This window comes from Pempheris klunzingeri, chromosome 3 (genome assembly GCF_042242105.1).
Source record: "Pempheris klunzingeri isolate RE-2024b chromosome 3, fPemKlu1.hap1, whole genome shotgun sequence".
Taxonomy (NCBI): Eukaryota; Metazoa; Chordata; class Actinopteri; order Acropomatiformes; family Pempheridae; genus Pempheris; species Pempheris klunzingeri.
This window is the reverse complement of record NC_092014.1, coordinates 15,632,673-15,657,035: the sequence shown is the minus strand read 5'-3', so window position 1 is coordinate 15,657,035 and position 24,363 is coordinate 15,632,673. Positions and strand designations below refer to the sequence as shown.

At 42.4% G+C, this 24,363-nt stretch overlaps 2 protein-coding genes across 4 annotated transcripts in view; one reads left to right on the top strand and one right to left on the bottom strand.

Moving 5' to 3' along the window:
• Positions 1 to 10,358, top strand: part of atf7ip (activating transcription factor 7 interacting protein) — a 31,571-nt gene extending 21,213 nt beyond the window's left edge. For 2 of the 3 annotated variants that reach the window (XM_070855182.1, XM_070855190.1), the window contains exons 3-14: positions 590 to 1,108; positions 1,265 to 1,697; positions 2,724 to 2,905; positions 3,035 to 3,172; positions 3,328 to 3,399; positions 3,520 to 3,626; positions 5,258 to 5,319; positions 6,437 to 7,093; positions 7,351 to 7,452; positions 7,568 to 7,645; positions 7,805 to 7,887; positions 9,455 to 10,358. In XM_070855182.1, the coding sequence (XP_070711283.1) occupies positions 596 to 1,108; positions 1,265 to 1,697; positions 2,724 to 2,905; positions 3,035 to 3,172; positions 3,328 to 3,399; positions 3,520 to 3,626; positions 5,258 to 5,319; positions 6,437 to 7,093; positions 7,351 to 7,452; positions 7,568 to 7,645; positions 7,805 to 7,887; positions 9,455 to 9,913 (2,886 nt within the window). In that variant the 5' untranslated portion in view covers positions 590 to 595 and the 3' untranslated portion in view covers positions 9,914 to 10,358. The remainder of the gene's footprint in view (positions 1 to 589; positions 1,109 to 1,264; positions 1,698 to 2,723; positions 2,906 to 3,034; positions 3,173 to 3,327; positions 3,400 to 3,519; positions 3,627 to 5,257; positions 5,320 to 6,436; positions 7,094 to 7,350; positions 7,453 to 7,567; positions 7,646 to 7,804; positions 7,888 to 9,454) is intronic. The other variant, XM_070855198.1, reaches the window with a different exon arrangement.
• The window catches only part of emp1 (epithelial membrane protein 1), a 124,902-nt gene continuing 106,679 nt past the window's right edge, over positions 6,141 to 24,363 (bottom strand). The window contains exon 6 of the transcript XR_011585959.1: positions 6,141 to 6,152. The gene's annotated coding sequence lies outside the window, so the exon portion shown is untranslated. The remainder of the gene's footprint in view (positions 6,153 to 24,363) is intronic.

Sequence of the window (24,363 nt, the reverse complement as noted above, 5' to 3'; positions counted from 1 at the left end):
TTCTGATTCGCTGAGGACTGAACCAATAGGAGAGTGGGGGGATGGGAGGAAGATTGGGTTGCTGCTGCTGTTAACTTCAATGTCATTTCTGTTCTTTCGATCGGGGCTTAGGTAAACAAGAAATCCATAGTTTAATCAGGAAATTAAGGAAAAGGGAATTTGTGAGAGCAGTTCAAGCTTTTCTGACTGACATGAAAAAGGCTGTCTGGCTTACTGAGCTGCACCTTAACTGTTGTCACTTCAGGACAGACATAGAAATGGGTAATCAGGCAGGAAGGATCTGTCTGGATTCTGACTCAAATTTGTAGTAAAGAAAACGGCTGTTGGGGAACCGACCAGTTTGATATGCAGATCCCTGTGAAAGGAGAACCTTCTAGAAAAGAACAAACAGGAAAGCCACAGGGCTCCACAGTGACCTCTAGTGTTTTCCCTGAAATCCTGCAGCACTTTCTTTACCATGCAGTGCGTTAGGTCCAGGACAGGTTCACAAGCGGAGGAGACTCTTGCAGCTATCACTCTGGTTTTGTGGATCTTTCTCAGATTCATCACGCTCTTTGACAGCATCTAATCACTTCTTGTCACTCCACAGGCAGCAATGGAAGTTGTTGTGACCGAGGAGAAGAAGAAGATTTTCCGTGCTAGGAAAACCATGAAGATCAGCGATCGGCAGCAACTGGAGAGTCTTCACAGCACGTTGTTGACAGCTACTCCAGGTTTGTCCGACACATCTCCGCCCCCTCTAATGAATGGCACGCACAAAGAGGATGGGCCTAAAGCGGGGGACAAAGAGCAAAACAACATCTCGGACTCAAACTCATCCCCTGCTTCTCCGGCCTCCCTGAGCTCTCCTGCCCCTTTCCTGTCCCTAAACCTGTCCCCTTCCCCTGGCTCCTCGCAAAGTCCAAAAGCAAAGGAAGATTCTCCGACTTCTCCCGTATCACCATTCCACTCTCTAAACTTTGAACTCAAAAAGATGGAGGAGGAAGAGGGGGACAAGAAAGGTTCTTCGTCATCCACAGCGAAGGAGTCCGTTACACCAACTTCAATGGAATCCAAGGAAGGCCAGGAAAAAGATGCTGAGGTGATCCCGGAGAAGCAAAAGAAAGAGGTAAATGAATTATACAATGGAGTTTTTTAGGAAATTGTTTATCCCATGCTTATATCTGTATTCATTCCACAAAGTGGCATCAGTGACCTGGATTTGTTATATTAAGATTTCAAAAACCTTTAAATGAAAAAATTAATTAATTATGGTTTTCCTCAGGAGGAACCAACTACATCAGATGACCCAGCTGTGGATCTGTCAAAGGATTCTGTTAAAGGTTTGGGATCATGCTCGTCTGATTGCACAGAACCAATGGATACAGACAGTGACACTAAAAAGGCCAAGGACGCTGAGGCCTCCACAGGCAAAATAAAAGACAAAAAGCCACCTACCCCCAAATCTACCACTTCAGATTCCATGCCTTCTTCGTCTTGTTCCGCGCCCTCTTCTCGCGCGAATCCAACACAAGAAAAGGAGATCAAAGAGGACATAAAAGAAGAGGAGGATGAAAAAGAGGAAGTGAAGAAAGGATCGACGAATGAGGCAAAGATCAAGGTGGACTCTGTGAAAGTAGAGGCCAAAACGGCAAAAACTGAAGCCAAGCATACTACAAAGCTATCTCGGCCGTCGTCCACTCCGCCGTCTAACACAGGTATGAGAGAGAATGGACGTTGTGTCTGAGATCTTCAAGAGAATTGCTTCATACTGATGAACTGATAAAATCCAAAGGAAATGAACCAAGAGCAGTACTATTATATATGTCACATATGTTTTATACATACTAAGCTTTATGCTCTTGTGCTGTAGATAAACCAGGCTATGCAAATTGTAAGCTTCAAGATTTTTACAGAGAGACAGAGAGATACAGAGAGCTTTTCAGTTCCAGGCTGCATTACACAACAACAAGATATTATTTTGATTTATAATTCAAAAAATTGAGAGCAATGCTGAGCTTACAAAGATATCTTTTTGAGCCTAGTATGGGACAAGCTCCAAAACACTTGATGCTACACTTTCCTTAACATAACATAACCGTAACATCTTTTGTTGGACCCACCCCTGTCCTTTCAATACCACACCCACAGGTTGTCAATAAGGCGCCACGCCCAAGCAGAGATACCCGGGTGATGTTTTTTTTTTCTTTTCAGACCTGACAAAGCTCCTCCAGGGTCTGTTTTTACAGGCTCTGACCTACTCCCTACGACTTGTAAATAGATGACCCTAACCCTTGACACGGGAAATCAAGTTCTACTTCTACATGCTATGGCAGACGCTCTTATTTTGTTAATTTCGGTTGTTTCTGGTAGTTGTCCAGTTTGTCATTGCATACGCATCCAGTAGAAAGTTCAGTTTGAACATAATTGGACTCGGATCACTGGAGATCGTATCCAGTTATGCAAACTGGTTTTGTGAGACAAAGTTGAAATTGTGAAAGGCAAGATGATTTATAACCATAGTAAGACACTAACTGTAAACATGAACATGTAGTTAGACACAAGAAATCCTTGTCCACACTCACAGTTGTCTTTTTTGCCTGTGCTCTTTCCTCCTCCAAATGAAAATGACAGAGAATGACCCAAAACCAAACCGGGCCAGAAAGCATATTAAGCATAAAAGATTTAGGTTTAGTGAATGGCACACATAGGGTACTAGCCAGACTCTATCTTTTTTTCCCGAGCAGTGCAAGAGGAGAGGGGCTCCACCTCAGGACTGAAGCGCACTTTATCAGAGGGTTTCGAAAAAGATGGACAAAGCGTGAAAAGAGAGGGGAAGAGGCCGAAGATGGAGCGTGAGGAGCTGGAGGCACAACTGGAATTTAAAATTACTGCAAAAGCTGGCAGTCATCATAAACTTGAAAAGGTTTGTATGCAGAATCTTTTCCCAAAGTCCAACTGAACCAATGGATTTTTGAAAATTTTGATTTTTTTTGTTGTTGAAATTTTATGATCTTGATTTTTTGCCCCCTTTTTTCCTGATATTCTTTCTCAGATTGTGCAACATCTGGTGGATGAACGGTTGAGGGTCTTGGAGCTGACCATTTTTGACAAACATTTCGAAGAGCTGAAGGAGAGAGTAGACAAGATCGACTGTGCCACTAAACACCAAACCGCCATTAACACACTCCAAGTAAGTACACGCTAACATTGTAACAACGACAACATGTTGTAGCAGCATTGTGAGATGCTCTTTTGTTGATTAGTACTGTGTTGTGAATGAGCTGCTAAAACTCACTTACCACAGTTACCAAGGCCCACGTCCACTCTCTCCCCACCTGTTTTTAGGCCAAGATAAACCGACTAGTAAAAAAGTTTGGGGAGGCCAATCAGGCGTCAGAGAACAAAAGGAAACAAGAGGTAAGAAATGCTTTTGCTTTTGTTACATGTGAAAATCTTTGCTCCTGGTATGCAGGTGATTTTGTTTGAAAATGGTCTGATAGCATGCTGTGATTTTTTTATTATTTTTTTTTCTTGCAGGCTCTTGCTGCTGCTTCTGCTGCAGCTTCTGCTGCTGCTGCTGCTGCCGCTGCTGCTGCTACTGCTGCCAAGACGGCAACCGTTGCAAACAACCCACAAGCTCAACGGTAAGTGTGTCCATACTCAGAGCAATTACTCCTCTAAATCCCTGTCAACCACTCTATATATGTTAACTTATTAATTTAACTATGAGGTTCTCAGGTTTTTTTTTGTTCTTTTGGAAGTGATGATTACCACTTCACTGCAGAGTCACATGTTTGCCAGACCATTACAGTTCAGTATTTAGATTTATCAAAATTCAAAGCATAAATGTATTTAGACCTGTTAGCAGTCTGCACTTTGGTATTTTGTGTGAATATAATTTGGCCTTGTATGAACGTGACAATACCGGACTGAAGCCAGAATTACACACAGAGCAGTTCGCAGCGTGAATAGTTGACATTGTCCCGGGTTGCTATCTGTAATCACTAGAGACTGAATTTAAACCTAATGGACAGGATAAAGAATCCTCCAAATCCATACCCTTTAGGAAATCAAGATTCATGACCCTTGTTCGTTTTTTTGCTAGGATCAACTTTTTTTAGACCGTTAACTTCACTCCATATATTTCTTAAGACTGGTTTGGAATAACCAAACACAAGTGCCAGTCTGTGCTTTGCACCTGCAAAGTAACCCCCGCGTGGGTCCAGGTCCTGAGTCTTGTGACGTTCTACAATGTGAAGTCTGAGCGTTTCCTCAGGCAGTGCAGAGTGTAGTTAAAACTGCACCTCTCCTCCCAACAGCGTGCTGCGTCGGCAGACAGTAGAGCCGCAGCCTGAGGTGCCCAGAGAGGGAGTGGCGCCCTCTGTTGGCAAGACTCCCGTACTGTCTGTCAAGAAGGAGAAGGAGGAAGAGCAAATGAAGGAGGAAGAGGATGAAGTTATGTCACGTCATAATGCCATGGCAAAAAAGCTGGTAGAATACAACGAAGGAACATGCAGAGCAGACATTAAACTCCGCACAATCACTTCCCACTTGGAGAAAGTGCTGTACCACAACTGCAAGAGAAGCTCAGGGAATCCCAGGCCTGACCGCTACGCATCTTACATATTCCGCTACTTAGTCCCATACGACGTCTACTGTGACTGGGTCGCGAAGGTCAATTACGTCGGATTACTGGGCAAGGAGGCACTGCCCACGAACTTAAGGAGGTCAATGAGGATGTACATTGAGCGTCGGTTCCCTTTTCTGTCTTGTGACAGCTGGAGAGAGATTCGCGACGTTATCAATGAAATACTGCGAGTGAAGAGAAAACCGGAATTTTTTCGAGAATATGACGAAAGAACTGCTGTGTCGTTTTGACAGTTTATGATACAGAAGCAGAAGCAGACTGGGACAATTGTCATTATGCATCATTGAAATTATCAGGACACTTTACCAAATTATCACACTCATCACACTTCGTCAGTGTTCATAAGAATTTATTTCATTTTGAATCCCTGGTGACTTGTAGATAAGAAGTAGTGGATTGGCAAAATACTTGAAACCGTTGAACTATACTTATATCCTGATAAATTGCTTTAATGTACCAAGTTCATGAGGTGGAATCTCACCACACGTTGTTCAGACTGTATGACTGTATGACTTGAAATGGAATAAAATGAAATGTCAACACCATACCACATTCAGTCGTCGTCCTATTGTGAACAGCTCTAAGCTATTGTGAACAGCTCTAAGCACAAGCAATGTTTCCAAACAGGCCGGCCCGGATGTCCATGGAGGCAAAGCAGACAACAACAACTGTTTCTGCGTCCACTGCTGGTGAGTAGCAGGATTTCCTTTATCCTGGATGTTGTCCGTGTTTTCCATTGGATAGAATAACCAGAGGCACAGTGGCGAGCAGTGTCGCCTCCCGGAAGCAAAGTTGTGGGTTTTGAATCTTGGGTCCTGTTTCTGTCCATGTGGAGTCTTCACGTTCGCGCTCGTGTGTTCATGTCGTTCTGTCTGGATGCTGTAGCTTCCTTCCACAGTGCAAAGAGTTATTTTAAACTGAAACCAACAAGGAAGCGATCCCTCTAAACAAACATTGCTGTGTTGTGTTTAGGGTTGCAACTTTATTATTTTCATTGCTGATTATTTTCTCAATTAATCAATTTTAGTTGTTTGGTTTAGAAAACGATGAAAAACGGTTACGGTCACTTTCCCAAAGCTCAAGATGACATCCTCAAATGTCTTGTTTTATCCACAACCCAAAGACATTCAGTTTACTGTCGTAGAGAAGTAAAGAAATCAGAAAATAATCACAGTTGGGACGGTGGAGATCAGAGATTTTTTACTTTTTTTTTTTTCTTTAATAAATGGCTCAAATAATGCGTGCAGAACACAACGGCACACAGCTGTCACAGGAAATTGTTTAGCCTTTTTTTTTTTTTAAAAGTGCTTTCAAAATATACATTTGTCTTGGCATACTAATGGCATAGAGCTGAGTGTAGCGCTCAACAATCAATTGAAATACAAACAATATGGCCACGTGCAATATTCACATAGCAAGAGCAGAAATGTATTGACAAAGGTGAACATTATGAATGAAGCACTGTGGCCCTGCAGAGATGTTGGATGCCTTGTTGGCGTTGGTCTGAGATCTGTTGAGCAGCCTTTTACTATAAGTTTCCTGTTTGTGTGTGAATGTGTGATTAAATTTGTCTCCCTGTTAGTGCTGCAAAGCGTGTTTACATTGAGTGGAAGGGCAGGTTTGAACTGCCATGACCCTCGCTAGCAATAATCATCGGATAGACATAATAACAACTAATTTGCTTCTGGTTTTTGCCTTTTAGTCGAGGATTAGTAATGAGGACCAAATGAGTATAGAAACACAGACTGTTGCTCATTTTAAAAAATCTCAGTGGCACTCTGAAACAATTTTTTCTATTTTCCTCAGCAAATTCAGTTCTGCCAGCCCCCACCACAGCTCCAGCACCAACACCCACCTCTACTGCCATGGTTCAGCAGACCCCCATCCTCCAGCTGATCACCTCCACCGCTAATGTTGCCTCCACCTTGGGCACTGCCATCACCACTCAGAGTCCCACAGGCACCCTACTGCTGAAGACGGCCACCGGGAGCAGCATGGTGGCTACGGGCCAGCCGCTCCTCATCCAGCTGCCTTTATCAATGGCTAATGGCCAGGCAGGAACGCTGGTCAACATCCCTGTCTCCTCTTTATCTGCAGCCAGCTCACTCAACAAGGCCAAAACCACTGCTTCCACCACCACTTTTATACTCAAGCCTGCTCCCGCCATAACCACAGCGCCAGCCTCTGCCCCAGCTGCTGCCACTGTGCCAACGCTCCAGGCCTCCACTGGCCAGATGTCGCCTGCCCAGATCTCTCTTGCCCGTGCTGTGTACCAGGGGGGCGCTGGGGGAATAACTACGCCCAACGCAGGAGTATCTGTGACCACAGCCAGGACGCCGGCCCAGTCTGTCTCTGTAGCAGGAGCTATGTCTTCAGCCTCTTCACCTGCAACATCTGGGCCGGCAGCAACAGGTTCCACTGCTCCAGGACCGCCACAGGGGACGTCTCTGACATCAAAGACAGGTGTGGGTGCACTGCGATTAACAAGGCTGCCGCCTTTAGACGTGTTTGAAATGTCTCCGCTGCAATCAGCAGCCTGTAAATGGGATGTAAAGACATCACATTTGGCTTTCCTTGTTTCATGTGTTTAAACAGTGATGTATGTCTCTGTGCCATCTGTGTCTTCCTACCAGTAACACTTGCCTGATCCAATGTCTTTGTCTCATCTCAAAGAATAGTTATCTCAACGTTTATATCAAAATTTTTCTCCTTTTTCTCAGATAACCAAGCTGCAGGATCCACTTCATCCAAAGCAGCTGCTCCAGGAGCACGGCCCAAAGGCTCCGTCATCGATCTCACTGAAGACGACGACGATGTACAAGGTAGGGTTGGAGTGCCCCCCCCCCCATACAATGAAATTAGTTTTCTTTACTTTTAACAGATACTGTATTGTCAAGCAGCCTGTTGTCTAATTAGGATGTGCTGTTTGTTCTCCAGTGACAGGAGTGAAGAATGCCACCGTTGCAGTTCCCTCACCCACACAGCGTCCTAACCCAGTCATCAGCATTCCCACCAGTAAGTCGATTTTGTACATTATTGTGACAAGCACATTTTTCATCCTGACTATCGGGCAATACTATGATAAAACAAAAAAAAAAATCAAATTCTAAATTTAACATCATAGTTAAAGCAATAACATAAGTCTGTAATTTCTTCATGTGGTCCGTCCTCCAGGTGCAGGAGCAAGGTCGTCCCCGCAAGGCAGTCAGAACTCTTCCAGCAACCCTCCGTTTACAGTCCACCACCGCCCCTCACTGGTGAGCATTTAGAACTACACCTTTTTTTATTTTTAGCTCAACTGTGGTTTTGTAATTCTTAAACTTATCTGTTAACTACACTGCTCAAAAAAATTAAGGGATCACATAACACCAAGTCAGTTAAACTTCAGGGTTATCAATCTGTCCCGTTTGGAATCGTAAGCGATTGTGAATCAGTTCCACCTGTTTGGTGCAAATGAAACTGACAACAGGTGAACTGGAGATGCAACAGCAAGACGACCTGCAAAAAGAGAATGGCTTTGCAGGTGGTGGCCACAGACTGTTGCTCTCTCCTTACCCTTCCTGACTGATTCTTCTCTAGTTTTGCGTTTTGTTAGTGACCTTGTCACTACTGGTAGCAAGAGGCGGTACCTGCAGCCCATTCAGCTTGCACAGGTAGTCCAGCTCCTCCAGAATGACACATCCATCTGTGCCGTTGCAAGAAGGTTTGCTGTGTCTCCCTGCACGGTCTCAAGAGCATGGAGGAGATACCAGGAGACCTGTCACACGAGGAGAGCTGGACAGGGCCGTAGAAGGGCATCAAACCAGCAGCAGGACCACTCCTTTGTGCGAGGAGGAACCGGAGGAGCACTGCCATAGCCCTACAAAATGACCTCCAGCAGGCTACTGGTGTGTATGTTTCTGAACAAATTGTCAGAAACAGACTCGATGAGGTGATGTGACCGACGTGAAAGAGTCCTGAGATACAGTGGTGAACGTTATGCAGCCTGCAACATCATCCAGCAGGACTGGTTTGGCGGCGGGTCAATGATGGTCTTAGGAGACATATCCTTGGAGGGTTGCACAGACCTCCACGTTCTAGCCAATGGCACCCTGACTGGTGTTAAGTACTGGGATGAAATCCTCAGAGCCATTGTCAGACCTTACGCTGGTGCAGTGGGCCCTGAGCCTCATGTGGCCAGAGTGTGTAGGGAGGTCCTGGATGACGGAGGCATTGATGTCATTGACTGGCCCTCATGTTCTCCAGAACTTGAATCCAATTGAGAACCTCTGGGACGTTATGTATTGGTGCATCTGACGCTGCCAAGTAGTGCCACAGACTGTCCAGGAGCTCGCTGATATCCTGATCCAGGCCTGGGAGGAGATCCCCCAGGACACTGTCCCATCAGGAGTATTGCCCAGATGTTGAATTTTGAAATTCATGCAAATTGGATCTGCCTGTAATTTCAATTTTTTACTTTATTACTTTACTTTTTTGGTGTGATTTTGAATCCAGCCCTCAGTCGGTTGGTGATTTTGGTGTCCATTGACCATTGTTGCGTCATTTTGTTCTCAACGAATCACACAAAGATTTTGAACTTGAATATTTAGTTAATCAAGATCCGATTTGTGATTTTAGTGTTCCCTTTATTTTTTTGAGCAGTGTATTAATAATTAATTATTTGTATATGTAATAAGATGTAAAATCTGTGGACCTGATGCTGACAGGCCATTCATAAGGCCACTTTCTATATGAATGACTTAAGTTATTCAGGAAATAGTGGTCATTATATTTAGCCCGTTTTGCCAGAGGGACAACTCATGACAACAGTTTTCTCTTTTATAGGACTCTCCAATGAAATCCCGCACTGTAACCACTAGTACTCCAAACCGGGGCACCAGCATGGCACTTCCTCCTCTCCCAGCTGCCCCTGCACCGCCACGCTTACCCCCAGAGGCTGAGCGGACCTCGCCTCCTCAGCAGCCTCAGCTGAAGCTGGTGCCGAGTCAGACCGGTATAGTGCTGTCCTGGTGCGTGGCAGAAACTGATCGGACCTGTGCAACTGTAGACAGCTATCACCTCTATGCCTTCCACCAAGACAACTCTAGCAGCAACGCAGCGCAGCAGCACTGGAAGAAGATCGGGGAGGTGAAGGCGCTTCCTCTGCCTATGGCCTGCACGCTGACCCAGTTCCAGTCCGGCTCCACTTACCATTTTGCTGTTCGAGCGAAAGACATCTATGGGCGCTTTGGCTCCTTCTGTGAACCTCAGTGCACCAATGTAATCAATTCCAGCTCTAGCTGAGCAGTTAAGGGATGGAACCTTTTTTCTTTTTACATTTCAAAGTTCACGACCTCCTTTACTTCTTTTTTGTGTTAGGAACTCCAATATTGTGCGTTGAACACATACAGTATCTGTACATATTTCTCTGCATAACAACTGGACTTCTGACTGACTTGGGAGAATTGAAGCGGCAAATGGTTGCTTTCGTCTCGTTAATGTATGTAATGTATTTTTTGTGACCTAAGCTGTTGTATATAATTGCATTGAATTACGTTGCCCCTCTACCAAGTCGGATATTTATGTTGTCGACTCCTGTTACTCTGGCCCGGATGTCTTTTGCTTTGAGAATACGTGACAGGATTATCAGTGTAAACTCAGAATTGCACAGAAATGTATAAATGTGTGGTAGAAACTGAATGATAACTTTTGTAAGTTCTGTCTGGTAACCAGACTTTGACAAACACAATAAAAGCTTTTATTAAACTCTCGGCTCACTAAGTTTGTGGCAAATACTATCTTGAATCCAACAGAGACACACGGCCACGTTCATAACAGGATACAGAGATGTCTGTGAGTGAAGTCCCATGTTTTACCAGTTCAAGTGGATATACAATACTTGGCGCAGGAGCACTGAATACTTTTTATTTCCCTTGCATGGTGATCCAGATAATTAGGCTGATCTGCTGCAGCTTTGTTTGCCTCAGAAATCTCACAGCTGCTGCGCATATCTGGCAACCAATGATAAACCACTCAACTGCCAACAATAGTAGTGACATTAAAGAGTCCCAGTTGAATTTTTGAGCTCAAGCAGCACCATGGAGCTGTTTTCCTACAAGTTGGCCCCAGTTTTGTGTTTCTCATGCCTGCGCTGGAGGAAGAACATGCAAGCGCGTGTGTGACTTGTTACACAGTCTTATCAGTGGTGTCACACTTCTGGAAATATTCCAATTTATGCTGCAATATGCCAGCAAAGGCAGGGAAGACGAAGACCGCAACAATCCTGGATTTAAAATACTTAAAAACGTACTCTAGAAATACTTTGCAAATGTTTTATGAGAAAGGAAACGCATTTAACATGTTTGTTAGACCTCAACGACACACAGAATGTGGTTTGATGAGAAACACTGAATGTAAACATAACATTTGTTTACAAGAAAAGTCCACAGGGCACCTCAAACTGCAGGTCTCATCTTTCAGTTTGCTGCACACTGACCACAAGAGGACGTTAGTGTCCAACATACTGGTACATATCTCTCCCTTTGCTTCAACTGCAAATGCAGAGGAGAATGCAACAAGTACAGGGTTCACAAAAAGTTAGGGATATTCGAATTTCAGGTGAAATTTATGGAAAATGGATAAAGTTAATGCTACAGTGATATTATATCATGAAAGTAGGGCATTTAAGTATCAGCATGCAATGGTAGTTTCTTCATCTTAAACAATTTATTGAAAGAAAATCTAACAACAGTGGAGGGTAAACGAGGGTAAACGTAAAATTGGGATGTGGCCAAAGGACGTCCACTCCTCTCCTTTCTGTGACTCTTCCAGTCTCTGTATCTCTGTTGCAACCTCCTGATGACACTCTGTGACCCTCTAAGCTCAGTGAACACTTCTGTCTGAGGACCTGTTTGAAGCCTCCAGTGTTGAGGTGCTGCTGATCAATTGTTAGGTGTCATCTTGGTCTCATGATGTCAGAATGTGAACATCATGATGAGGAGGACTGTTAAAATACCAATTCTAACTGAAGCAGGAAATGTATTGGTGGTGGTTCATCCTGAAATTTCACCTGAAAGCCGAATATCCCTAACTTTTTGTGAGTAGTGTATATTAGCTAGCATGAAGCCACGTAAACCTGCTGCACTCAATTAAGTGCAGACCTCCACCCACCAAAAGTGTAATGCCCAGATAGCCCATAACTTCCCACAGTCAATATTGTGGTGGAAAGATGGATAGTAATTTAACCATAACACAGGTTTGACGGTCTATTGGGTGAATAAAAGTTAGTTTTATCATAGTGGTCAAGAAATTTCCTGAATGTGGTGCTATAGAAAAGGTCATTGGGTAACCGAAATAAAAAAGACTATTCAAGTGTAAACAGCAGATATTATGTGTTCATGACTAAAAGGTCTGAAGATATGATCCTTTGAAAACTAACAAGTAGCCCTATAGGTGGCGCTAATAGAAAATCAATATGCTACTTTGTCTGGGGAGCTTGAGGCAAAGAAAACGTGTTCAATTGTCGATTGAGAGTTTGGTCTGATAGTGGTGCTAAAGCAACAACAGCGTCCCAACATTTAAATATGTTTAACACTGAAGCCCACCCTCCTGAACCCATCAGGAGGATTCCCAGGAGGCATGAGCAACAGGATCAGGGATCAGGCAGCACCCACTCAGGGGTGGACTAGTTCATGGAGGGTCAGTGTCACTAATCACACAGCCTCTGTTAAACCAGAAGAGAAACCTGATGCCAGAGTACCTGGTTCAGATGTTCTTGGGGACAACTGGGCAGAGGGGGACTGGTCTCTAATAGACAAAGTTTCTGAGACCACCGGCCTGTAGAGTGGGAAAATGAAGGGAAATTGCACACAGAAGTGATAAAAACAAGCTGAGAGAGAAAGACTGTAGAAAAGACAATAGAGGAAGAGAAACAGAAGTAATCCAGAGACTGACTGAGGAGGGGGTCTAACAGAAGGACAAACTCGGGTTTTGAGGGGCCGTTATAGATCAGGGGATCTGAACTGTTCAGTGACAGAGAAGTTCATTTTCAGATATAGAAGAGTTTAAGTACATTAGACAAAGCTAACAGCAATAGTGCACTCGAGTGGGAAGCAAGAGAGAGAAAGACCAACTGGATGGGTGAAGGAGCAACCAGCAGGAAGACGAGGCAGGAGCTCACTAATAATGCCTGCTGAATCTTGTGTTGGCATCCTGCTGATCCACTTAAAGGCTGATCGTTTCAGCGGTCTGACTTAATGCGATAGATTCCAGGTGTGCCAGGACTGAACATGGAGCAGGCTGATGACGTGGAACGAGGAAACAGACTGACGGTTATCCAGACGGAGATCTTGGTGCCTTAAACACAGACGGTGACCTGGCAGGGTGGGATGGAGGCAAAGAGTTACCTGGCAAAAACAAAGCACATCATACACGCCGAGAGGAGGGCTTTGATTGTTCATTAGACACTTGATTGGACAGCAGTTCAGAGTATCTGGCCTTCTTGTGCGGTGTCCTTCAGAAAACTCCACGGTCCTGCTGGGGGACTGATGATGGTCTCTCCTGGGCAATGACAGAGAAACCTGGAGGGGGATGACTCTTCTTATTGGACTTCTGTGCTAGTCAAGGATATTTCTTAAGAAACACCATGTTCAAGCTTTAGGTAGTTCCAGGAAGACTTTGTAGCTATGTGCATCATCAGATCTCCATGTCATGGACGCTCAGGTGAGGACAGGAGTTGATTTTCTACATGTACCAAACACATCTAATAATAACTAGATTAGCATGGTCCAGCCCATATTGATTTTCAGCCTTTTCTAACATATTAACACGCAACATCAAAAAATCTTCCACTAAATCATGATAAGGATACCATAGAGTTTTATTCATTTATTACTTTCAATTAAATAGTGATCAATACTGGACATTATACAGGTAAAAAAAAATCAACTATAAATACACACAGATTTATCTGCAGCTTGGTCTAGGTCTAATTATACACACAAAGTGAACAATTGGATTAAAAAAGGATTAAAAAATATATATGAAATTGTTATTTGGAAAGCACATTCCTATGATGTTGTAAATTCTATTTAATCAACCAATTTATATCGCTTTAAAAAAAAGTTAGCTGCTGCGTTCAGGGTCACCATAACAGTGTTTGTTTACCTGTCAGCAAGTTAAACAGGGCCGGGTCACGTGTCATCAGCATTTCTGGATTTGTTATGTGAAAGTTTGTGTCACCTGAGAGCCCCGCAGACCTGCTGCCTCCTCCAAGACCCGTAACAACAGGGGTGAGTTTGTTTAGCAGACTGTCGGAGCCACATGTGGCTGAGAAAAGTAAGTAGCTTAAGTAGCTAACTTAACGTTAGCTAATCAGGAGCGAGGTTAGCAACGAACTCCCGTTTGGTTGCATTTCCATCAAATTATTGGATTATGATTGATTATGACCTGAGTCGGGAATTTTATTTAATTAAGTAATTAGACAGTACAGCATTTCAACTTATGTCTTATTGGCTGAATATAATCTTTAGCTACACTGAAGTTGTCGTGCTTCTCTTTCGATAAAGTTATATTAACTGTTTGATAGCTAACGCTACTGTTAGCTAGCGATGAACCGCTAGCGTTAGCTCTGTCATTTATATTCTGGTCAGTTACTTAAATTAAACAGCTAATATCAAGATGAAATCTTACTCATCTAACGTTAAAAATAAACAGTGGGGAAATGTGAAAAGTACATTTACTCTACTTAACTGTGCTCAAGTACAAGTGAGGTACGTGTACTTTAATATTTGAGTCTTCACATCTTATATTGTGCTTTTTACTCCGCTACATTTAGGCCTATTTGACGCTCTTGATACTAGTTACTTTACAACTTAAAGTTCTGGCCCGTGAAAAGCTCATAAAATATGATGTTTTCCTATAAAATGAATCTCTTCACAACATATAGAAGTACAGCTGAACCAATCAGTCGATTAATCAATCAGTGGACTGACAGAAAAATGAACTGACAGCTATTGTGATCATCGTTTAAGTCATTTCGCTGAAACATTTCACGATTGGCTGCATTTCCCTTTGCGTGAATTTAATTATACTGATTTATTTTTATTAAGTTAAATTGATAATCTCTAATGAACTAATCTGCAATTATACCCCATCTTATTTCCACCTCTGATCACAGTGTATCAATAGAGGGAGCCATTGCTTTCTCTATTGAAACTATTTGCTTGACAGTTGTTGCAACAGCCTGTCTTGACTGTAGCATCTCTCCAAGTCACAGTCCTACAGAGGGACCCACCTCCACACCTCTCTCTCTCTCTCTCTCCCTCTCTCTCTCTGTCTCTCTTTAGGGGAGGCGGAGGAGAGCGAGCGAGCGAGCGAGCGCAGTTTGAGTTGTGCTCTGCGCTCTGTGCCAGCCAGAGGTGTGTTTCGGCTCCACTCTGTGTATCTCTGTGTAGCAGCACCCCGCCGTGCAGCCAGCCTGAGTGCCATGTCTAACAGCTGTGTTGGCAAAGGGTTACAGCTCATCTGAAGGGAAGGTGGCATCTTGCTTTGAGGAGGACAGAAGATAAAAAGAAGAAAGACCCGTTGCAGAGAGAGGGGGGATATAACTGACAGCCCCCCCCTCGCCTCACTAAACAGAGCAAAAACGGAAGGCTTTGGAGTATTCAATTTTTTCTTTCGTTTTATATTTTTCTTATTCCTCATCGCGGTGCTGGGAGGTGCTTCATCTTTTCATATAGTCTCTCTCTCCGTCATTTGCCTCCTCATCTATTTCTCCATCTACCTGGTGTATAATTTCCTCTATTTATGAGTGAGAGAAAAGAGAAAGGAGGGAGGAGTTTTGTTTTAATTTTTGTCCTTTCTTTCCTCCTCTCCACTCTTCCCCCCCTTCCACCAAACCATATCATACCTGTCAGTCCCTCCTTGCCGTTTCATTTCTAGCTGCTGCCACCAGTTCATTCGCCCCCATCCAATCCATCCTATGCCTCTTTCTGTCTCTAAAATCTGATGTTATATGAACTTGGATGAATTTTCTTCAAAGGCGACTAAAAAACTCCTCATGAATGACTCTTTTTTTTCCCTTTTCCTTCTCTTTTGGTCCCTCCACACCCATTTTCTTTGCATCACACTCTTGCGGGATTCTTAAATGTTACTCTAGGTAGGTTAATTATCGTTTAGTGTCTGTCTATCTGTCTGTCTGTGTGTATTTGTGTGTGCTTTACGTATACATAAAACACACATTAACACACACATGCACTCGCACACTAAACTATGCCTAAAAGAACAGTGTTCATTGAGTCAGTATTGGTCTGGTCTCGTGCCGTTTTCACACCGTTCGCCTCATCTGTTCCTCTCATCATGGCAAAGTGCGCCCATTTTTAATTGTTGTCTTTGAGAGATCTTTTTATCTGTCCACAGGTCATGTTCCCTTTGCCATTTGATAAAGATATCAATTTGTTTTGCAACCTGTTGTGAACTAACAAAGGACGCAAAATTAAGTTTAGTCCTGAGGGAGAATGAAATTAATTTCCAGGCACTTTGGTGCCCTTTTATTTTTTATGATTATTTGGCAAAGTTTGGGCTATTTAGTCTAAACTAAATGATATTTTCTTTGTGTTTTTTTATTGAGCTGCATTTTAAAGTTTTAAGCTAATGGCCATCTCAAGTGATTAAGAGTGTATCCCATTTCATGCTTGATTTGTGCTCATTTTCATTCTGCCAGTCCATCAGCAGCCATTAGTTTTTTTTTTTTCTGCCTCTCAGCCCCTTCTCATACAACCCTACCAACACACACACACACACACACACACACAATCCAAAAACCTAAATACCCTCCTCCTCATCATCATCATCATCATCAAAGTATTTGTCACAACTGAATCCTCAGGCTTCTGCATGCTTTCAGTCTTCCCTTCACTCCCTTTGGTTGGTTTTCATCCAGAACTGGCCATTTTTCATCCCCGAGGGCCCCCCCCCCTCCTCCACTTGTCTTCATTCTCACGCTCTATCAGGCAAGAGAGACCGGTTGGCATTAGTCGGATGTTGAACAGTGGATTAAGTGGGTAATGCCTTGCGGTGGATTTGAGGTGTAAGCGACGGTGTGCAGGTTGTAGGTAGAGACAGACTGATAGACAGATAAGAATAGATAGAACTTAATATCCCATCTCATCACTACCCGCCTCTGTTTTGCTCTGTCACATTTCCACTCTTTCTTTACATTGTGTTTGACGCTTCGTCTCTACTTCCCACTGCCACACCTTTTTCGGAGCGCTGTTTTAAAGCAATACCACTGCTAGACTGTGAGTTTTTAGCCCATAGACCCATGGACATCTACCTTTTAAAAAAAGGCGCTCAGCCTTCAGGTGAAAAATTACACCCAGTAGCGTAGGCACCACACCAGCCACTCTAGTCTCCTTTTTCCCCTTTCTTATGGACTGATAAAGTGGCTTAATAAATACCTCTTTCTTGATTGTTCTGAGAGGGGGATGTCATCATGAAGGAATATGAAGGACCACTTGTTTTGCTCTGTCTTTGCCTTTGTGTCTCAACTCTGCTCCTCTGTAAAACATCTCCACTACAGTCTATAAATTATGTGTTACAGAAAAGAGTTAATTAGGTGAGTAGTGAATTAATATAGCACTCACTTCCTCTTCGCAACTGAGTGTATGCACATGCATGACCAGTAGGTGTGTGCACCAAATGTGTGTGTGTGTGCGTGTGTGTAAAACTACAGCTAAGAGCAAGAGTGTGCACGTGTTTATGTGTGTGTGTGTGTGTGTGTGTGTGTCTGCATGATTCTGATGGAAATGTATTCTGCACGAACTTCCATCAGCAGGTTCTCTGTGAAGGGTATTCTTTTTTATATTTTCCACCACGTTTGCTTGCACTGTTGAACCTCTCTTCACCCTGCTGTGACTAATTGGTTGTTTATCAGGCCCTGCCTTTGATCATTTTCTATATATTTACTATTGTATCTCGAAGAATTTCACACACTTATCTCAATGGGTTGTGAGCAAGTAAGACTTCTCGCTGAAGGACTATTTCCTTTTCATGGCAGAAAACCAGCCCAAAGTTAAATTGGTTAAATCTCCCCCAGCTTTCATCAGCTGTCCCGCTCAATTAGTCCAGTGCGCAGGTGCATGCATTTACGTGCATTCATTTGAGTTCCCTTTCCTTGTTGTGCACCACAGTTGGTTGAGGTCTGTTAAACAATGCTATGCTGATGTCTTCCTCCTCCTCCCCCTCCTCCTCTTCCTCCTCCTCCATTACATTTCTTGCTTCCTGCTCGATGGATCTGCAGATCTCTGAAAACCAATCACAGATCTAAAGTGACTCACACACCAGTTTTACTGTATCTCCAGCATGACCTTAATGAATACACTGTACACTGTATATGACATACTTGGCTCTATGTCTCAGAGTGCATCATATATTGCCTAAGCGATCCCATGCTGTGTTAGCTTTTCCACATCCAGAGGTCTTCTGAGTTATAATTGTCAATTAACTCGCTAATCAACCAAGTAGCTAATTAACAATTGCATAATTATCCTAAAGATGATTAGAATACACTATTAGAGAAAACGGGAATAAACTGAATTCACTATTATGTGTTTACACATAAAAAGTAAATTATTATTATTTAACCAAACGGAAGTATAAATCCAGTCTGTAGAGTTTTTTTCTGTGCTATATATGGAACTTATCTTAAAAAACAAACTACTTAACTGAAGACATTTTGCTGTCACTAATATTTAAAAATATCATCTTTCTTGACATTGCTCAAACCTTTACAAACAAGGGTCTTGCAGCGGCGTCCTCTCAAATATTGTCCATTAACTGAGTGAAAGATTGGGGCCCCTGGCCTAAAAGTTAACCAGTCCAAACAGTCTAAATGATTTAGGACATCTTTCAAAAGTGTGGTGTGATGCTGCCACGCTGTGAGCACACAGTACTTTAAATATAAAGGCTTAAAAGGGCACGCTCACCTCTTGGGTTTGAGTCTAATAAAGGATTTATGTTCAAAAGAAGATTCATTAAGACTGTTTTAAGATTGCCAAGATCTTTAGATGTTGAGCTCACCAGGATCAAAACGCTGCTGTTCATAAAGCAAATGATGAAAATAGGAAGAGCTCTGCTTGTAAGGAAATAAGGAAGTAGCACAAACACATGCTTTGAAACCTTTGCTTCAGTAAAAATGGCTTTGTGGAATAACTCCCAGCAAGTAGCACAATTCAACATTTTGAAACGCTGTTGATTCGTAAACCTGTGAGGAAACTAAACAAACAAACAAGCCTTATCCAGGTGTTTTATGCTAAGGTTTATTTAGGAATATACGGTATTATTCTGTGTGAGTCAAGCTATCTGTGTCATTTTAATACTACTAAGAGAGTCAGAGATAATTAGACTTTGAAGGAGAGAAAGGTGGATTTTTGTAAATAAAATTTGTTGAATGAATAATTCATTACACTGCCAGACAGATTTAAAATTCTACACATGCAGATATCCTCTGACAATTTTCCTAAGGCTAAATTGTGTATACCTACATAGTCGACTTCCTCAAAATAAACAGATAAACACACGCACGTTTCCTTATACAGATGTTCCCCCGTGAGCATATACATGTTAAAATGAGAACTCCTTTGATCTGTTAAACACTTAAAGGATGAAACATTAGACATAATATATATTTGTGGCTGAAACTAACAATTATCTCCACTATTGATAAATCTGTTGCTCATTTTCTTGAATAATTTAACATTTGTCCTATAAAATATCAAGAAAATAGAGAAAACTACTAGAATGTCTTGTTTTGTCCACCCAACAGTCCAACACCATAATTACTTTGACTATTGTAGGAGACGAAGAAAACCAGCAAATATGTACCTTTGAAAAGGAAGAAGCAGAGAACAATTTTAGTTTTGTTGAATGGTATTTCAAAATAGTTGCCGTCTGTCCAAATCGACTAATCATTTCAGTTCCATCAGAGAGATTATAGCCAAACCAAACTTATTTTCATGTACCACACACCGTCCTGAAAGGTGTAATAAAACAGCAAATAAAGAGTCGCTTAATTCTTCTCCCTGACTGTTAAATGATGAAACCCAATGATACTTTAGTAGCTTCAAATCTAAAGTGAATCGTTATAAATTCTACAAATTTTTACCATGGTGTTTTTTTTTTTACATTGGATTAAAGCACTTTACACTTTAATTAACCGCATTGATATCTACATTAGCCTATCAATAACGGTACAAATACTGATTAAAACAATTTTAAAAAGACATCTCACATGTCAAACCCTGTGAGATTATTCACGTAAAGTAACACAGTAAAAACAGACAACAGAGCAAAGGAGGGCCTTATTTTGAAATCGGCAGAAAGAAATGAATAAATACTGTTAAGTTAAACATTATGAGTGGGTAACATGGATAAAATCTCCCATGATAGTGAATGTGATTTTATATATATATTGTAGAAAAAAGTGATTGAGAAACTGCAATAATGTTCATTTTGGGCAAATCTGGTACCTGACAAATTAAGGTACTTGATTGATGCTATCATATATTTAAAAAAGCAATTAAATAAGCCATTGAATTGCAACAACCTTCCCAATGTATCCAGAGATATTAAAGGCGGTGTACCTTGATATAAACAGTATGACAAGGTCTCTAACGACTATCCTAACGCTCATACCAAGACATCACGTTGGGACCTGCCCATAGTCACAGTTAAAGCATCTTCCATGTAGAAAGCAGCACAGTAATATTACTAGGCAACAACGCTCAACACATTCAGATTGCACAGAAAGGGGGCATGTAGACACAGTGGCTTGACTGAGTTAAGCCTTGACCTCAGTGGCAATTGACTTGAGTACACAGTGGCATTCAGCCTTCACCAACCACACATGCATCCAACAGCTGTAGTCTGCCATCTGAGTCTGTCCTTCTCTTCTTCTCCCCTTCAGACTGAGGAAGAGAAGAGCGCAGCAGAGCGGGCCGGCAAACTGACAATCATGACTGGCTGAAGCAAGCGAAAGACAAGGAGTGAGAGAAAGCCAAAGAAGAAGGACGGAAGGAAGGAAGCAAGGAAGGGAGGGGAGAAGAAGAGGAGTACGTACGCTCACTCACTGCTGCTCATCTCCTCATCTCCACGGCAACTGTGTTTCACACACTCGCAGACTTCTGGGAGGGGACCTCGGCGGGTTTTATCACCGGCGTTGCAGGAAGGGGAAAGAGAATCAGATGGAAAGAGACAAATGAAAGAACGGCCCCTCATCACCCACCATCTATCATCTTTTAGTTTCTTTTGTTGAGTGCAGTTGATGGTCAACTTTTAAATCCTTCTAAAATCTGAGTCCACAGCAGGTTTTAAGATCCGCTCCTCTGCAGATTCATCTTTTTTTGGCGTCTTTATATGTAAAACCAGAGTTTTTTAAGCAATTTACAGCACTATTCACAATACAGTCTTCAGGTTTACACTACTAGAATTTGAATGAATGATTTAATGCTAACTATTGTAAATTTTGTACATATTATTACACTTTAAAAACAGCCGTCTGCACCCACACTGATAACACCCCAGGATCGCTCAGCCCAAGACCGCCCATCCCTCACCCTGCAAGACCTCACTTCAGTCTCCTGTGCGTGACTTAATCTGTCTACCATCCCTTCATCCGAGGCTATGAGAGGAGGAGTCGAATCTCAGATCACTCCATCATGCCAGTTCTGAAGAGCAGAGAGGAGATCCGGGCTGGCAATGTTCAAGGTAGGCCACTGATTCAAGTAATTCGATTGTCTGTATGTGTCTGTGAGCATTTCCTGACACTTTCCTCCCAAAATCCACTCGCCGTTTGTTTGCTGAGGTGAATTTCAGCTGAACATTTGCATCAAAAAGACTTTGGTGATTATTTTCATTATCGATGAATCTATAAACTGCTGGATTAATGAGTCAATCGTTTGTTCAGTGAAATGTCAGAAAATAGTGGTAAAAACCCCTGACACAGTCCAAAGTGACATCTCCGGATTGCTTAATTTTGTCCAAACAGTCCAAAACTCAAATATACGTAATTTAAAATGACACTAAAGAGAGAAACGCAGCAACTTCTCACATTGAAGAAGCTTGAAACAGAGAATTAGTGTCATTTTGCTGGAGAAATAATAAAACATGCCCGACATTTTTCAGACAATTGATAATCAATGAATCAATTTTACATTTCAACGGTATCCCAGATTCTAAAGTAATTTCCTGTGTTTAGCTCAGTACCGTAACTGTCAGTATCCAACAGTTGTGTTTTGTTTCCTGCATTCAACTCTCAATTAACAACAGAAATTGTCCTCACTCATGGTAATAATTTCAGTCACGTAAAATGGTGGAAATAATGGGCCGAAGCAGATCTACAGATGCTTCATGTTGGATAATAGATAATACAATGTTGTGTAATTTGACACATCTGGCGCCTCTAGAGATAACAGCCTCTAGGCTCTGCCTTATGGTTTGTTTTGGTCTAAACAGAGAATCACTGGGTTTTATTTTTCATAAAAAGTGTAAAGTACGGAGCGGTTCACTGTGCTGTACAAATTTGTGGCAGCGATCCTGCTCATCACTTTATAAAAATGAATGAACAGAAGGTCATGCAGAAATCTTTCAGGGAGGGAACAGTTTTATTTGTTTTTCCAATGTTGGTTAACCAAGAATTTGAAAAATTTTAGGAAATTGTGCCCAAATCTTTGTGTTAAAAATTAAGTGTAAAGGCCAGTGGCATTTTCTGATTTGTCTTCATTTCGAGAAAGAACAACAGAGGACAGAGACGAGAAGGACGAAGGAAAAGCATTCATAGTGCAAAAGACAAATTGTCTTTTTTTTTTTTTTTTGTCGCACATTCTTTCTCGTGGTGCTTTGTGAGGTTGAGATAAGGGATAACGAGGCAGCAGCTTCAATAAGCCCATCACAACGGCGAGTTGTGCTGCTTCACAAGGGAAAACAGGTCTAGACAATAGTAACCGTATAAAGGGAGAGTGAAAAAGCCGGAGCCTATTTTATTGCGGAGCTTGTGCTCCTTTCAGCAGCCGCTCAGGAGTTTGACTGATAAAAGGCACGTTTAAAAGTTGGAGGGTGTGTAAAGATAATGGAAAGACTTGTCTAAGACGCAGTGTGACAAAGAGTACAAGAGGGGAGTTTAAGTAAAATCAGCTCAAATGGGGAAATCACACATGACATTCATGAGCACTGAATGAACTTTTAGACCGGTGGAAAGTGCATTTGAAGTTTTACAGCGTTTAATTGTGTGTGTGAACATTTTTGCAACAGAAAATTTGCAAAATCCTGCGTTCTGTCTCAGCGTCCGGCTGCTGCCAATGGATCAAATCCAGGAATTGTCTCTTGGTGGCATCGCGGATTACATTCTTGGCTGGATTGTTTTTAGCTTTGGGTGAGACTAGTACATGCTCACAAACCTAAAGTGAGCTTTCCCACATTTTCATCCACAGACTCAAAGGATCTGATGTAACTATCTAATTATGATGCGCCTCTTTGTTGAAGCGTGACTTGGAGGAGGCGTGTGACAGCTAGTTATGTCCCTCCCTCACAACACAACAGCCTCAACACTGAGACAGACCTATTCTGTTCTGCTCCTTCCTCACATATTCTGCACAGACGCTGCACTCAGCACACTCCTTACAGCTGCTGAATTCCTCACTGCAATATTTCAATCAAAACTTCATCTTCCGTCTCAACAGTTGGGTATTGGCTGGCACTGCAGGCTTGAAATGGCTGCATGAGAAGTGTGTTTCTAGGGCAGATATCCCATTTAAAAAAAAATAAATAAATAAAAAAAATAAAAAAAGGAGGGGAGAGAACATGACAGAGAGCAAGCAAGGGGTTAAGGCGTGGCAGACAGAAAAAGAGACAGGCAAAGATCCAGGCGCAGGCGGTAAATCCAGAGGGAGCTTCACTGACAGTGGGTGAAGGAGGCAGCTTTGTAGACAGATGTAGCTCTGAGTGCGTAAGCAACAAGGCCTCGGAGGGGCGTGTTGTTGCAGCGTCGTGATGCTGCATGTTTTGGCGGCGAGTGGGTTGGGTAGAGGGGATTACGGTGTCCAAGCGTTGGCTCACTTGTCAGGCGGGCGGCACAGCCCCAGTTTTGATCGGCTGACTGTGAAGAGAGTGAAGTGCCATGAATATATACGGGTCTTGTGATTCACAGGGAGCCGGCTGAGTCAGTTTTGGATACGAGCCTCGTGTGACCAGCTTTACAAATGTTGATTGAGTTGTTGAAGGATTACAGGTGCTGAGCAGGCTGGTGTTTATTGTTTACTCAGAGCCAGAGAGAGAGAGAGAGGGGGGAAGAAAGAGAGGAAGAGAGGAAGAGAAGCACAAAGTAGCTACACAATACCTCAGACATACCTCTATCATCCATGCATTTTCAGATTTTTTTTTGTCAAGAAATGATCCATGCCACACAACCCATAACACTCTTCTCTGCATAGGATAGCAGAAATGTATCTTTCCAGAGGCATAATTCCAGCTTAATTCAACATCCCTGCACTAAGTCCTACCTTCATGTAGGTTATAATGTTTAGTTTTTGTTTGTGTTTTGGAGGGTTAGGGAAGTGTTTCTAATATTTTGTCCATTCTATTTATATTCGTGAGGGTAGACTGAATAGAGAGTGCAGCTTAATAGCTCCACAAGCTCCTAAATGAAGTCTTTAAAACCGTTTGTTCTATAAAAATGAAGATTGAAACAAACACATTAGGCA